We start from the raw sequence: 14,043 nt of genomic DNA on the forward strand, positions 1-14,043 counted from the left end.
AAAAATGTATTAGGAGGGGGCAGCTGGGTGGCTCAGTGGATTGAGAGCCAGACCTAGAGATGGGAGGTCCTGGGTTCAAATCTGATCTCAGAGACTTCCTAGTTGTATGACCCTGGGCAAGTCACTTGACCCCCATGGCCTAGCCCTTACCACTCTTCTACCTTAGAACCAATACCTAGTATTGATTCTAAGATGGAAGGTAAGGATTTAAACAAAATGTATTGGGAATCTTAATTATTCTAAAGGGTCTGTTTAACCCTTAGGGAAAAAAAGACAATTTGGGAAGGCTCTGATAGAAGTCTTCAAGTATTTGAAGAGTTGGCATATGGAGGAGAATTTAGATTTGTTCAGTTTGCTCTTGGAGGACAAAACCAGGAACAATAATTGATGGACATTTCAAAATGACAGGTGTAAACTTGAGATCAGTTAAACTTCCAAACAATTAGAGCTCTTTGAAAATCGCATGGACTGCCTTGGGTAGTGGATTCCTCTTCCTCAGGGGGTTTTGAGCAGGGGCCGGATGACCAGTCACTGGGTGTATTATTAGCAGGGATTCTGTTTTTGGCATGAGTTAAACGAGATGGCTACTGGAGCTCCTTACAGCTCTCTAATATGCTTCATGTCCTTTACTATCAGATGTTTACACTTTTCTAATCTTCAAAATTATAGGTTGGATTCTCCAAAACTGGGTAAAGAACAAATCATAGAAACAATTAATAATTTCATTGAAGAAAATGACAGTGATGAGACATCCTTTCAAAACCTATGGGATACAGCCAAAGCAATACTCAGGGGAAAATTTATATCCTTGAGTTCATATATTAACAAATTAGGGAGGGCAGAGGTCAATAAATTGGGCATGCAAATTAAAAAACTAGAAAGTGAACAAATTAAAAAACCTCAGATAAGACTAAATTAGAGATCCTAAAAATCAAAGGAGAAATTAATAAAATTGAAAGTCAAAGGACTATTGATTTAATAAATAAGACTAGAAGCTGATACTTTGAAAAACAAATAAAATAGATAAAGCATTGGTCATTCTAATTAAAAAAAAGGAAAGAAGAAAACCAAATTGACAGTATCCAAGATGAAAAGGGAGACCTCACCTCTAATGAAGAGGAAATTAAGGCAATCATTAAAAATTATTACGCCCAATTATATGGCTACAAATATGGCAATCTAGGTGCTATGGATGAATACTGACAAAAATATAAATTGCCTAGACTAATAGAGGAAGAAATAGATTACCTAAATAACACCATATCAGAAAAAGAAATTGAGCAAGCCATCAAAGAACTCCCTAAGAAAAAATCCCCAGGTCCAGATGGATTTACAAATGAATTCTATCAAACATTCAAAGAACAACTAATCCCAATATTATACAAACTATTTGACAGAATAAGCAAAGAGAGAGTTCTACAAAATTCCTTTTATGACACAAATATAGTACTGATCCCAAAGTCAGGCAGGTCAAAAACAGAGAAAGAAAACTAGAGAGCAATCTCCTTAATGAATATAGATGCAAAAATCTTAAACAGGATACTAGCAAGAAGACTACAGCAAGTCATCACAAGGGTTATTCACTATGACCAGGTAGGATTCATACCAGGAATGCAAGGATGGTTCAATATTAGAAAAAACCATCTACATAATTGACCATATTAACAAGCAAACCAACAAAAATCACATGATTATCTCAATAGATGGAGAAAAAGCCTTTGATAAAATATAACACTCATTCCTATTGAAATCACTAGAAAATACAGGAATAGAAGGGCCTTTCCTAAAAATAATAAACAGTATAAATCTAAAATCATCAGCAAACATCATCTGCAATGGTGAAAAACTAGAAGCCATCCCAATAAGGTCAGAAGTGAAACAAGGATGTCCATTATCACCTCTATTATTTAACATTGTACTAGAAACACTAGTTGTAGCGATTAGAGAAGAAAAAGAAATGGAAGGTATTAAAATAGGCAATGAGGAGACCAAGTTATCACTCTTTGTGGATGATATGATGGTCTACTTAAAGAATCCTAGAGAATCAACCAAAAAGCTAGTCAAAATAATCAACAACTTTAGCAAAGTTGCAGGATACAAAATAAACCCACATAAGTCATCAGCATTTCTATATATCTCCAACACATCTCAGCAGCAAGAATTAGAAAGAGAAATTCCATTTAAAATCACCCTAGACAATATAAAATACTTAGGAATCTATCTGCCAAGACAAACACAGGGACTATATGGACACAACTACAAAACACTTTCCACACAATTAAAACTAGATCTAAACAATTGAAAAAACATTGATTGCTCACGGGTAGGATGAGCTAACATAATAAAAATGAACATCCTACCCAAACTTATTTATCTATTTAGTGCCATACCCATTGAACTACCAAAAAACTTTTTTACTGAATTAGTAAAAAACATAACATAACAAAGTTCATTTGAAAGATCAAAATATAAAGGATATCCAGGGAAATCGTGAAAAAAAAATGTGAAAGAAGGTGATCTTGCAGTCCCAGATCTCAAGCTATACTATAAAGCAGTGGTCATCAAAACAATATAGTACTGGCTAAGAGGTGTAATATGGAAATCACTTTAAAAAAGACTGATATATATTAATTTAAGGTCGCCAAGGAATTCAGCTATGTAATTCCTAAATGAAAACTCAAGTCAGCAGTCAATCTTTTATGGAGTTTTTTAATTACAAAACAGTAAGTAGGAAGAAAGGTATTAGAGAGAGACAGAGAGAGAGAGAAAGGGGAGAGAAGGGAATAGAGCTTAAATACCCAGTCTGCTTAGGCTGGGCCAAACGCCCAAGGCCTTGGATAGCCAAGGCAAAGAAAAGAGATCAGTCCCTATCACTCACGTGACCAAAATGGAGAAACAGTCTCAGGGCCTCCACTTCAAGCACCAGGCTCCAACCCCCTCCTTTCCTTCACACAGGAAGTCCCCAGAACTCCTCAGCTGTCCTCTACCTCACTTCCTGTGTCTCCCCTGTGCCAATGGTGGCTCTAGCTTCACCCAGGACCGCCCAGAGATCTGTCCCCTTTGCACTTGTCTGTTGAAGGTCATATTCTCAAATAATTAAATCTTGAGCTTTGCTGCAGCCCTTCCTAAATCCAGTTACCCTGTGTAGGGTGGAGATTGTAGTTTCCAAGACCTGATTCTGTCATTCCAAGTATCTCTATTGTTATTGATCAGGAAATAGCCAAATCCCATCCTCTAAAGAATGGTTTGAACAGGGTTGAGTAGTTTTGAAATTCACAGAGGCAGAAAGGAGGATCAGTGGAATAGACTTAGAGTAAATGACCTCAGCAAGACAGTCTATGATCCCAGTTTTGGGGACCAAAACCCAGTACTTGATAAAAAAAACTGCTGGGAAAATTGGAAGACAGTATGGGAGAGATTAGGTGGATCAACATCTCACACCCTATACCAAGATAAGCTCAGAATGAGTGAATGACCTAAATATAAAGAAGGAAACTATAAGTAAATTAGGTGAACACAGAATAGTATACTTGTCAGATCTTTGGGAAAGATTTTATTATTTTATTTTTTTTTAAATATATTTTATTTGATCATTTCCAAGCATTATTTGTTAAAGACATAGATCATTTTCTTTTCCTCCCCCCCACCCCCCATAGGCGACGCGTAAATCCACTGGGCATTAGATGTTTTCTTGATTTGAACCCATTGCTTTGTTGATAATATTTGCATTAGAGTGTTCATTTAGAGTCTCTCCTCTGTCATGCTTTGGGAAAGATTTTAAAACCAAGCAAGAGCTAGAAAAAAATCACAAAATGTAAAATCAACAATTTTGATTACATCAAATTAAAAAATTTTTGTACAAACAAAACTAATGCATCCAAAATTAGAAGGGAAGCAACAAATTGGGAAATAATCTTTACAACAAGAACCTCTGACAAAGGTCTAATTACTCAAATTTACAAAGAGCTAAACTAACTGTACAAAAAAAATCAAGCCATTCTCCAATTTATAAATGGGCAAGGGACATGAATAGGCAATTTTCAGTTAAAGAAATCAAAACTATTAATAAGCACATGAAAAAGTGCTTTAAATCTCTTAAAATCAGAGAGATGCAAATCAAAACAACTCTGAGGTATCACCTCACTCCCAGCAGATTGACCAACCTGACAGCAAAGGAGAGTAATGAATGCTGGAGGGGATGTGGCAAAGTGGGGACATTAATGCATTGCTGCTGGAGTTGTGAATTGATCCAATCATTCTGGAGGACGATTTGGAGCTATGCCCAAAGGGTGCTAAAGGATTGTCTGCCCTTTGATCCAGCCATAGCACTGATGGGTTTATACCCCAAAGAGATAATAAGGAAAAAGACATGTACAAGAATATTCATAGCTGCTCTCATTGTGGTTGCAAAAAATTGGAAAATGAGGGGATGCCCTTCAATTGGGGAATGGCTGAACAAATTGTGGTCTATGTTGGTGATCTCAAAGGAATAATAAAGTGGAGAAATTCCATGGGGACTGAAACAATCTCCAGGAATTGAAGCAGAGTGAGATGAGCAGAAGCAGGAGAACATTGTACACAGAGACTGATACACTGTGGTACAATCGAATGTAATGGACTTCTCCATTAGTGGCAATGCAGTGATCCTGAACAACCCAGAGGAACCTATGAGAAAAACCACTCTCCACATTCAGAGGAAACACTGTGGGAGTAAAAACAGAAGAAAAACAACTGCTTGAATACATGGGTCGAAGGGATATGGTTGGGGATGTAGACGCTGAATGAACATCCTAGTGCAAGCATCAACATGGAAATGGGTTCTGATCAAGGACACAAGTATACCCAATGAAATTGCGAGTGGTTGAGGGAAGGGTGGTGGAGGGGAGTGAAGGAAATAATGTTATTATTGTAACCAAGGAATGAGTTTCTAAATTGACTAAATAAACTAGTTCAAATGGGAAAAAAAAATTATAGGTTGGGTCAGAGGATCCTGGAGGTTTCCTTCAAGCTCTTAATAATCTATGAATATGATGGGGTGGAGGGAGGACGGGAAATAGAGATATTAAACAACTAAATAAAAACAAGAAACAGGATATTATGTGAGCTAAGTCCAGTTGTGAAATTTTCAGTGTATTTACATCTTGGAGACTGGCAAATGCTCCAAATCAGGATTTAATTTATTGTTTAATTTATTGCTTTGCCTTAAGAAAGTGATAAAGAAAATGCTAATGCAGGTTAAACTTTTAAATATGATGCCTGTCTGTTCTTTTCTTTCCATAGAGTTGATTGTTCAACATTGACCAACACACTTCTCACTGAGATAGTTAGAGAAGGACTCTTGGAGTCAGGCCCAGAGATGGGAAGTCCTGGGTTTAAATCTGATTTCAGACACTTCCCAGCTGTGTGACCCTGGGCAAGTTACTTAACCCCCATTGCCTAGCCCTTACTGCTCTTCTGCCTTAGATCCAATACACAGTATTGATTCCAAGATGGAAGGTAAGAATTAAAAAGAGAGAGAGAGAGAGAGAGAGAGAGAGACTCTTGGAGAGGGTAATACTGTTGTTGGACTTTGGAAATGGATAATATTTGGATATGTAAGAATTAAATTTAAGAAACTGGTCTTTAGCATTAGCAATTTTATTAAATCAAAAGTAGGAGCAAGAAAAAGAGGGAAAAAATGAAAGATATTAAGTTTGCTAATCTGTGGCCACCATTTTGGGCCCCCATTCACATTGCTGCTCAGGAGAGCAGTCACCAGCAAACACAGAAGTCCAGACCCTATGCTCCGCCCCTGCCTCCATTTATGAAGTCTATTTTCCTCCCACAACTCTCACACATGAGGTCTCAGGAGCCAACCATAGTTTTCTAATTCCTCTGGGCAGCCCAGGGGGCAGCACCTGGGAAATTGTTCTGCTGTCTCACCATTCTTGGCTCCCTTGCTCCATTTTTCTGGCTGTTGCTCTGCCCTCATGACTAAATTTATCCAATGATTTCCCTAACACGGTCCTTGCTTCTGGGCTCAAGCTTGGAAACTCACACCAGGCACACATAGTGAAAAGAGGAGAGCGGAAATTTCCTTTTGCACAGGTAGGTATATGAAAAAAGAAAGAAAATTCTGGACTTGGAGAATAGTCTTGGCATTTTAAGAAGAAGAACTGGGCCTTACTGGCTAGGGCAACTGGCTCAAACAATACAAATAGGAGGAGATTAATTAATTGGCCAACAAATGTTTTAATTGAAAATTTTTATTTAATTAGTTGATTTAGAATATTTTTCCATGGTTACATGATTCATGTTCTTTTTCTCCCCTCCTCCCCCTTCCCCCGTAGCCAACAAGTAATTCCACTGGGTATTACATTGATCATAACCCATTTCCATGTTGTTGTTTGCACTAGGATATTCATTTAGTCTATTATCCTCAATCATATCCCCTCGACCCATATGATCAAGCAGTTGTTTTTCTTTGGTGCTTTTACTCCCACGGTGTTTCCTCTGAATGTGGATAATGTTTTTTCTCATAGATCCCACCAAGTTGTTCAGGATCACTGCATTGCCACTAATGGAGAAGTCCATTACCTTTGATTGTACCACAGTGTATTAGTCTCTGTGTACAATGTTTTCCTGGTTCTGCTCCTTTCGCTCTGCATCACTTCCTGGAGGTTGTTCCAGTCCCCATGGAATTCCTCCACTTTATTATTCCTTTTAGCACAATAGTATTCCATCACCAACATATACCACACTTTGTTCAGCCATTCCCCAATTGAAGGGCATCCCCTCATTTTCCAATTTTTTGCCACCACAAAGAGCCCAGCTATGAATATTCTTGTACAAGTCTTTTTCCTTATTATCTCTTTGGGGTACAAACCCAGCAGTGCTGTGACTGGATCAAAGGGTCTTTAAGCACTCTTTGGGCATAGTTCCAAATTGCCCCCCAGAATGGTTGGATCAATTTACAACTCCACCAAAGCAATGCTTTGATGTCCCACTTTTAGGGCCAACAAATATTGAAAAGAAGGAGTTAGAAGTTATCTAGGCCAACATCCCTCCCCAAACTGAATGGAAAAGGCCTAAACTCCATTTCATTCAACAAACACTGGATCCACTGTCCATTCTGGAGAGACCTATAAAACACACAGAATTAATGTTAGCAGTTGCTGAGGTACATGAAGAAAATCCTTAAATATAAGACTAAGAATGAATGTTTCAACAGGCTTTATGGTATGAATAGCACTGGATTGCCCCTGTGAGGAGATGGTGGATGAGGTGTACTGAGATTACTAGCTGGGAGACATTAGACAAGCCATTCCCTTGGCCTCAGGTTCCTCATCTAGAAAATTGACAAGATCATTTCTTCTGTTCCTTCTATGTCCTTCATTTTCCTTATTCTCCCAGCAAGACAGCCCATCCTTTGAAAATCAGTGTGATATTGTGGAAAATGTGCTGTATTTAGAGGCAGAGGAAATGAGTCAAATTCTGACTCTGCTACATAATGCCTTGAAGACATCCCTTCCCATCTTTGGCCTTCGGTGTTCTTTTCCATAAAATGAGAGAATGGGACTAGAGCATCTCCAAGGATCCTGCCAGCTCTAGACCCATCTGGGGCTCTCACTTGACCTGGTCCTCCCAAGCATATTCCACCAGGCTTCCCCAGGGCCAGCTCCTTGACGACAGACACTGTCTGTGCCCCTCACCTAGCACCATGGCTCTGTTGCTCATTGGGAATGACCCTGGAACATCCAGGCTCCACTTACAGAGATGGAAGCAAATGAAATCTGAACACAACTCATAGATGTTTCCAGGCCAATCCATGCCAGTCTTTCCTCTACCCAATTGCCAAAGTGATATTCCTAAAGTGTACATGTGAGTGTGGTACCTCACACACACACACACACACACACACACACACACACACACTCAATAAACTCCAGTGGCTCCTATTACCTCTGGGATCAAATATTTGACATTTGCTGCTTTTTACAGCCTGGCTCCATCCTACCTTTCTAGTCTTATTACACAGATTATTTCTTGCCATTTCCCATGTGATCCTGCATCTTTTTATGGGCCATTTCCCGTTCCTAGAACACACTCCTCATTCTAGTCCATTGGAATCCCTGTTTTACTTTAAGAACCAGCTTCTTCATAAGGCAGGCAGCTAGGTGGCAAGAGCCAGGCCTAGAGACAGGAGGTCCTGGGTTCAAATCTGGACTCAGACTTTCCTGTGTGACCCTGGACAAGTTATTTATCCTCCATTGCCTAGCCCTTACAGCTCTTCTGCCTTGAAACCAATATGTGATTCTAGGATGGAAATTAAGGATTAAAAAAAAAAATCAGCAAGGGCAACTGATGGGAAAGGTGCCCAGGAGTGTGTAAAAGATTTTCAAAGAGATCTAGAAAAGGGGCAGGGGCCCACTTGTACAGAAAATTGTGGAGCTGTGCTTTTCGTGTTGTAAGAAATAATGAACAGGATGATTTCAGAAAGAGCTACAGAACTGATGCAGACCCGGAACAACATATACACAGGAACAGCAATATCCGGGAACTGGGAAAACTTGGCCACACCCAGTAATGCATTGATCTGGGACCATTCTGAACGCCTGTCCCAGAATGTGATCCAGCCTGGCTGGAGGCCGATGGAAGTGGATGGCATCCCAACTGTCTTCCCTAGTGGCTATTTAGGGATTTATTTGGGGGTTCGGGTGGTGTAGGAGTGTCTCTTACAAGGGCCAGTATGGAAACGGGTCCAGCTCCAACTGTTTCCCCATCTCCGAGTGGGGGGGGGGGGGCGCGGAAGGACACAGTTTAGCTCTTCATTTTAAGTTTGTGGGAAATGATCGCGTCACTGGGAAAATAAAAGCCCTCTGAATTCAGGCCCCGGCTTCTGCCCAGGTCCATCCTGACCCCTCCCACTACAGATTTTCTTCCAGCCGAGGTCCCCGGGGCTAAACTCGCAGGGCTGTTTCCCACTCCTATCAGAAGCTCCCCGTGGGTAGGGCAGCTGGAGTTTGTGGGTAGAACCCAGCATGCGCGGAGCGTGCCGGGTAGAAGTCTGGTTAATGGCTGGCCCAGAAGATTTAAGCAGCAGGGTGATGGGCCACAGTTCTTGCTTTCTCCTGGATCTCTGCTGGCGCGGCCCCCTGGGAAAGGCCGGCGAAGCCCCGGAGCCTCCCTAGACCGGCCTCCATCTATTACAGGGGCCCGTTAGCTGGAAGCGCCTGGGTCCCACTCCTGGGCCGTAAGAAGTCCGGGGTTTTCACTCTCCTAGCCACGGACGAGGCGGCGGCGCTTCCCGTCCAACAGAGGGAACGCCGGCCCCAGAGCGAGCGGAAGCGGCGGCGCCCGAGTCACATGGTGGCGGAGCAGGAACGTGGCAAGGGGCGGGCCGGAGGCAGAGCGTGCGGCGTCCTGGGCTCCACTGAATGGGCAGCCGCGGCGGAGGCAGGGGCAGAGGCAGAGGCATGAAGTGAGCTGCGCCGCGGGGACTGAGGCCGCAGCCAGTGCTGCCTCTTCCCGGTAGCGCGTGGAGGCGCTGGGCGGTGAGGAGGGGGAGGGACGCGGGCCGGAGAGGAGCTGCTGCTGCTGCTGCTGCCCTTGGGCCACGGTGCCCTGAGCTGGGCGATCATGGCATCTCTGGTGCACATGCTCCAGGAGAATGGGCGCATAGCGGCCGGGCTCCTGCTCAACCTGCTGGTGTCCATTTGCATCGTCTTCCTGAATAAGTGGATCTATGTGCACCACGGCTTCCCCAACATGAGCCTGACCCTGGTGCACTTCGTGGTGACCGGGCTGGGCTTGTACATTTGTCAGAAACTGGACATTTTTGCCCCTAAGAGCCTGCAGCCGTCCCGGCTGCTGCTCCTGGCCCTCAGCTTCTGTGGCTTCGTGGTCTTCACCAACCTCTCTCTCCAGAACAACACAATAGGCACCTATCAGTTGGCCAAGGCCATGACCACCCCCGTGATCATAGCCATCCAGACCCTGTTCTACAAGAAAACCTTCTCTGCCAAAATCCAGCTCACCCTGGTGAGTAGCTGCAGCTCCAGCCCGGGGTGGCTGCGGGGGCTCACCTGGCCCCACCTCCTTTACTATCTCCCCGCCTCCCCCCACCCCCCTAGCGGGACTGGAGAAATTGAAGTTTGGACCTCGGGGCATCTAATAAGGCTTCCCTCTGCCAGCACCTCCTGAGAGGGGAGCAGGGGTTAGTTTGGAGCTTTCCAGAGCTTGGTGATAACACACACCCTCCACAAGAATCCCCTTTCCGAGGGGACTGAAAGGATTATCTTGGACCTTTGAGAATTTACAGAGTTGTCTCTGTGGACCTTATAGTGGCCACCCTCCCTCTGGCTACTGTTTTTAAGTGTTTTTAGTAATACGCATACTCTGTCTTTCTAATTTATGTTTAAAAAAATGTGTGTGTGGGGGAATAAAAATATATAAAAGTAAAAAAAAATGTGGAAAGCCTATTTTATTTTGAAGAAGTGAGGTGATCAAAATGGCCATTTTTTTCAAACAAATATTTAAGGAGGTTCTAAATTTTCTATGTCTGAGCATTCATATATACACCTGTTTACAGTCTGTGAACCTTGAATCTTTTGGATTTTGCCTAACATTTTCATCTTTTTCTTTGCAGATTCCTATAACTTTAGGTGTCGTCCTAAATTCTTATTATGATGTGAAGTTTAATTTTCTTGGAATGGTGTTTGCTGCCCTCGGGGTCGTAGTGACATCCCTTTATCAAGTGGTTGGTAACTTTTGTTTCTTTTATGCCCTTTTAATGAAGTCTACTAATTTTAAAGATTGTTCGAGGCAAAGTGAAAAACAGAAAGGAGGCAGAGAGAGACCTGAGCAGGGAAGGTCCCGTGGCTAGGAGGGCTGGTGGGGCTCAGACAGAAGGAGTATGCTTTTGTCTATTTCACATAGTGTGATGTGAATTTCAGATTGGATCTGCTGCTGTCAGAGCCTAGAAACTGAGGAGGATATGGACTACCCACTCTCTGTTAGTATCTGGGCAGCCCTTATTAGGAAGGGTGCTAGGGCAGGGGAAGTAATGGCAGGCACTCCATCAACAGGGAAGTGGCTGAATTTGGGTGGAGGAGTGTTCTGTGAAATAGAAGCGTCTCTGTGCTCAGAACTGGCAGAGGAATGAATGAGTGTGCTGGCCTGAGGGATCCGATTCAAACGGGCAACATTGAAGTGAATGCTCAGCTTCAGTTTTGTGAGAGGCAGCCCCGGGCTCAAGTGCCTTCCTTGACAGTCTTTGCTGTGACCCTGGGTGAGTCTTAACTTCTGGGCAAGGGGCCAAGATGCCAACATTATATAGGAATATGTAGATATAGGAAGTTCCTGTACCGGTGAAATCATTTGTCCAGCCCTCATCTGCTCATTTTGTGTAGTTCAGACTTTATTGAGATCAACCTGAAATGATGCCATTTTGGTGATGTTTGTTTCCGAGGCACTGCTGCGTGACAGCCAGGACCCAAAGGGACTGATCCATTTTAAAATCAGGGACCAAGCAGAGTGGATAGTACAATTCAGACTTCTTTGTTTTAATCCATCTACATACTTTTACTAATTGTCTCCTCTGCGCTTTATAGTACAGTACCAAGGACTAAAGAGAAGCTTAGTTTTATTATTTAAAAACAATAATATTTTTGAGATATTTGAGCGGTAAATCCATTCTTCTAGTAAATTGAATGCTATTGGGAATTTAATCTTCATGTCTTTTTTTTATTTTTAAAAAACTCTAACCTTCCTATACCTATATATTCCTATATAATGCTGGCATCTTGGCTCCCTTGCCTAGAAGTTAAGACTCACCCAGGGTCACAACAAAGACTGTTAAGGAAGGCCCTTGAGCCCGGGGCTGCCTCTCATCTCTAACCTTCTTACAATTAATATTTAGTATTAGTAGAACCTTGGACCTCTGGTCTCTAGGCCTGACTCTCCATCCCCTGAGTTACCCAGCTGCCCCCTTTGAAGCCAGATTTGAAAGCAGCCTGGGCTCTGCCCCCAGAGCTACTTAACGTCTCCCATGTCATTAAAAAAAATGAAACAAGCTTTCTAGTTTCTGCTAAAAATGTTGAAATGTCTTTACTATCGTATTTCATTTCCATGTGTTCCAATAGAAAATGCAGTCCTGTTTCCAAGCATTATCTTTCAAGCCCTTCTCCTAAAGTATCATTCTGCTCATGTGACTCAGTTGCCACAGGCTACAACTAAATTTTATAAAAGGTAGTATGTAGAGGGAAGTCTGCTCATTGCGGACCCGGGAGCCAAAACACTGGTTAGGAGATTTGAGATGAGATTGAGGAAGAGCTAATCCTTGGGCGATTTTGCCTCCCAGTGAAGTCGCCGTTGCCTTTTTTACAGTCTAGTGTTATCCTGCAATCAGTGTAAATCAAGATTGGGCCATTGTCTTGAACCCCATTATAATTTCTGATACTTTCCCACTTGTCCTGTGGATGGCAATGACTGGAGGGGAGAATGGACGATGTGGGTGTCCCCTAGGAGCCTAGGCTGGTGTGGAGGTGAGATGAGCTGGAGAATGATTAGGACAGAGCACCATGGAGCAACTGGCAGCCAGCCAGGGATGAATCGTTGATCTTACACCATTCATTAATTCGTTAAGGTCTTTTGATATCCTATTTCAGATTTGTTTCCTACCTTCCTGTTTCTCATCCTGTGATTTTCTGTAGGTAAACAATTCCTGTGAGCGTATGCCTCCATGACGCCCAAAATGAATGGGGGATTCCTAGCATTTGCCTTGGCATCTGTGCACATTAGAAGCGGATGGGCTAGAAGTGATCTTATTCATATGACTGTGGCAGATTTTCCCCTCCTCTCGGGCTCTCCTCTGATGCCTCTCTGCTCTGATGCGTCTCCAGCTCCGATACACAAACTCAGGCCGGTCTTCCCTGGCTGCATAAGCTTTGTGTAGGAGGCTCGGTGGGTAGAGCCCTGGACGCGGAGCCAGGAAGCCTTGGCTTTAAATTTTGCCTCACATCCTTGCTAGCGACTTCCAGCATCTTATTTCATCAGCCAGTGCCTTGGGAAGTTACATAACCAAAGGGCAGGGGCAGTAGTAACCACTGGAAAACAACATTGTTCCCATCCTCTTCAGCTAATGGTATCGGAGATCTGCGAGAAGCGGCTTTGCTGTCAGGCCCTCTCTCAGCTCGCCTCCCCTGGGCCATCCTCATTTGTTTTTTTAAAGCCCTCCTCTTCTGTCTTAGAACCTCTACTTAGTATAGGGCCAGTGCGGCAAAGCAGCAAGGGTGAGGCCTTTGGGTGAAGGGCTGAGGGGACATGCAGGGAGGAAGTGTCTGAGCCAGATGTGCACCCGGGTCCTCCTGGGTCCCAGCATGGCCCCTCCTGTTTCTTTCGGAGGAGGAGGGAGTTCGAATCAGAAGCTCCGTGTTCATTTTTATCCACTAAAAAGGAGCCGTTTGGCAGCCGTCTCCGGGTTCCGTCTTCCCGAAGACTTGCTGTGCTTCCTCTCCGTCGCGGCTCTCCGTGGCCTGTTTCTGGGTCTGACTCCTTGTCTGTGCTCCCTTGCAGTGGGTCGGAGCCAAGCAGCACGAGCTGCAGGTGAACTCCATGCAGCTGCTCTACTACCAGGCCCCGATGTCGTCGGCCATGCTGCTCCTGGTGGTGCCCTTCTTCGAGCCCGTGCTTGGCCAAGGCGGCATCCTGGGGCCCTGGTCCTTTCCTGCCCTGGTGAGTGGTCTTCAGGCTTCCCAGCCCACATGGGCAGCGTCCTCCTCCTCTCCCAGGATGGGAGGGAGCCTCGCAGGGCCCTGGAGGGTGACTGGCGGGGGTGCTGCCCAGGCTGTGATCAGGGCTCCGTGAGAGGAAGAGTTTGGAGGAGGAGGCACGGGGCAATCCTCAGCAGAAGGCGGCAGGAGCTTCCTTCCTTTTTCTCAACCCCCAGCCTTCCCTTTCGGAAGCAGTCTGAGTCTTGGTTCCAGGGCCGAAGAGCCTTTGGGGTGCAGGGCCTGGCCGAGGGTCACCCCGCCGGGCTGCGTGCGATCCTCACTGAGGAGGAAG

General features: G+C 44.0%; 1 protein-coding gene across 1 annotated transcript in view; it reads left to right on the forward strand.

The window, feature by feature from the left end:
• The first annotated feature begins 8,926 nt into the window (after positions 1 to 8,926).
• Positions 8,927 to 14,043, forward strand: part of SLC35E3 (solute carrier family 35 member E3) — a 12,631-nt gene continuing 7,514 nt past the window's right edge. Inside the window, exons 1-3 of the mRNA XM_001364185.5 lie at positions 8,927 to 10,020; positions 10,628 to 10,738; positions 13,555 to 13,713. Of these exons, the coding sequence (XP_001364222.1) occupies positions 9,619 to 10,020; positions 10,628 to 10,738; positions 13,555 to 13,713 (672 nt within the window). The 5' untranslated portion in view covers positions 8,927 to 9,618. The remainder of the gene's footprint in view (positions 10,021 to 10,627; positions 10,739 to 13,554; positions 13,714 to 14,043) is intronic.

This window comes from Monodelphis domestica, chromosome 5 (assembly GCF_027887165.1).
Source record: "Monodelphis domestica isolate mMonDom1 chromosome 5, mMonDom1.pri, whole genome shotgun sequence".
In the NCBI taxonomy this organism is placed as follows: domain Eukaryota; kingdom Metazoa; phylum Chordata; class Mammalia; order Didelphimorphia; family Didelphidae; genus Monodelphis; species Monodelphis domestica.